Source organism: Frankliniella occidentalis, unplaced genomic scaffold (assembly GCF_000697945.3).
Source record: "Frankliniella occidentalis isolate FOCC.00 unplaced genomic scaffold, Focc_3.1 Scaffold283, whole genome shotgun sequence".
NCBI lineage: Eukaryota > Metazoa > Arthropoda > Insecta > Thysanoptera > Thripidae > Frankliniella > Frankliniella occidentalis.
Window position 1 is genome coordinate 119,657 of NW_026267409.1, and position 1,344 is coordinate 121,000.

The window sequence follows — 1,344 nt, forward strand, 5'->3', positions numbered from 1 at the left end:
GCACGGATGGATTGGGATTGGGGTTCTCCGGGCTTGATGAGGGGTGCGAGGGGGATGCTCCCTCTGCGCGGCTCCAAACAAGCACGCAGTTGCGCTGTGCAATCATCAACGACAACTCCAATCTGACGGAGAGAGGTAAAACAAAAACAACCCCCCACCCCCTAAAAAGAGAGAAAAAACTGTCACCATTTCCTGTCACACCGTTTCCAGCGCATAATTATTAAAATCATGTCGTTCCAGCTGGTGCAACACTACACGCTGTACGAGCTGAACGTCCGCTACTACATCCTGATGCTGATCCCCTTCGTGCTGGCCATGGGCCTGGTGCGGGACCTCAAGTGGCTGGTGCCGCTGTCGCACACCAGCAACACGCTGTTCCTCGCCGGGCTCAGCATCACCATGTACTACGTGCTCAAGGACGCGCCCAGCCCGCTGACCGCGCGCCAGACCGGCACCCTGGGCGACTACCCGCTCTTCCTCAGCGCCATGATCTACGGCATGGAGAACATCGGCGTGGTGAGTAGTACTAGCGCTACGCGAAGAAACATGTCTTACCGCGTGCGTGCAGCAGTTGGCCAGACTTTTACACTCTTCTGCCGTGAAGCGGGATAAGGGGGTAAGTCCACTTAGCACTTTTACCGTTTAATCGTCTGTCACTGCCGTTTGTTGTACAGGATCCGCGCCGTCTTTTTAAAATGCTTATACTGTACCGGATTCACCCGTCCTCACGTAAGAATCCGGTACAGTATAAGTATTTAAAAAAGACGGCGCGGATCACCCACCCTGTATAGCAAGTTCCTAGAGTCCTCCTGGGGAGTTAACTCGTATTTTGTGAACTTCCGTTGTACCAGACGGCAGTGACAGACGATTAAAATGTCATGGTGCTTGTGCTTGTAAGTGAACTTACCCACTTCTTCGCAGCAGAAATGTAACGGGACAGTTTTGTTCCTGAAGAGACAACGTTTTCGTGCACGTCCAAACTGCAGATGCGATGTTGTTCCTAAAACTAGACTAATTGTGTAAAGTTTTAAACGGTTTTTACGAATTGAGGAGAAAAATTGCTTCCGATCTAGATGTGACGAAAAAGTTTCATTTACAAAAACAAAACTGGCCCTGAAATTGTCCCTTCCCATTTATAGTGTGTCACACTTATTGGCGATCGTTCCACACACACAAGCACTAGCACACACCTGTACGATTTTCAACTCTGTGACTCTCCGTCTCTTTGCTCGGGTCACGGTACAATCATCTTAATTGCTGTCCCCTTCCTTCGTTCCCTTCTCTTCCCCATGACCCGAGTGTTCACATCTCCTCCGTCTCACCCGCCGCACTGCCCCCTCCCCC

The 1,344-nt window shown here is 51.0% G+C and overlaps 1 protein-coding gene across 1 annotated transcript in view; it reads left to right on the forward strand.

The window, feature by feature from the left end:
- Positions 1-240: 240 nt before the first annotated feature.
- Positions 241-1,344, forward strand: part of LOC113204903 (proton-coupled amino acid transporter-like protein pathetic) — a gene marked incomplete at its 5' end in the record, with an annotated part of 19,700 nt that continues 18,596 nt past the window's right edge. The window contains 1 exon segment of the mRNA XM_052273567.1: positions 241-516. Coding sequence (XP_052129527.1) covers positions 241-516 — 276 coding nt within the window.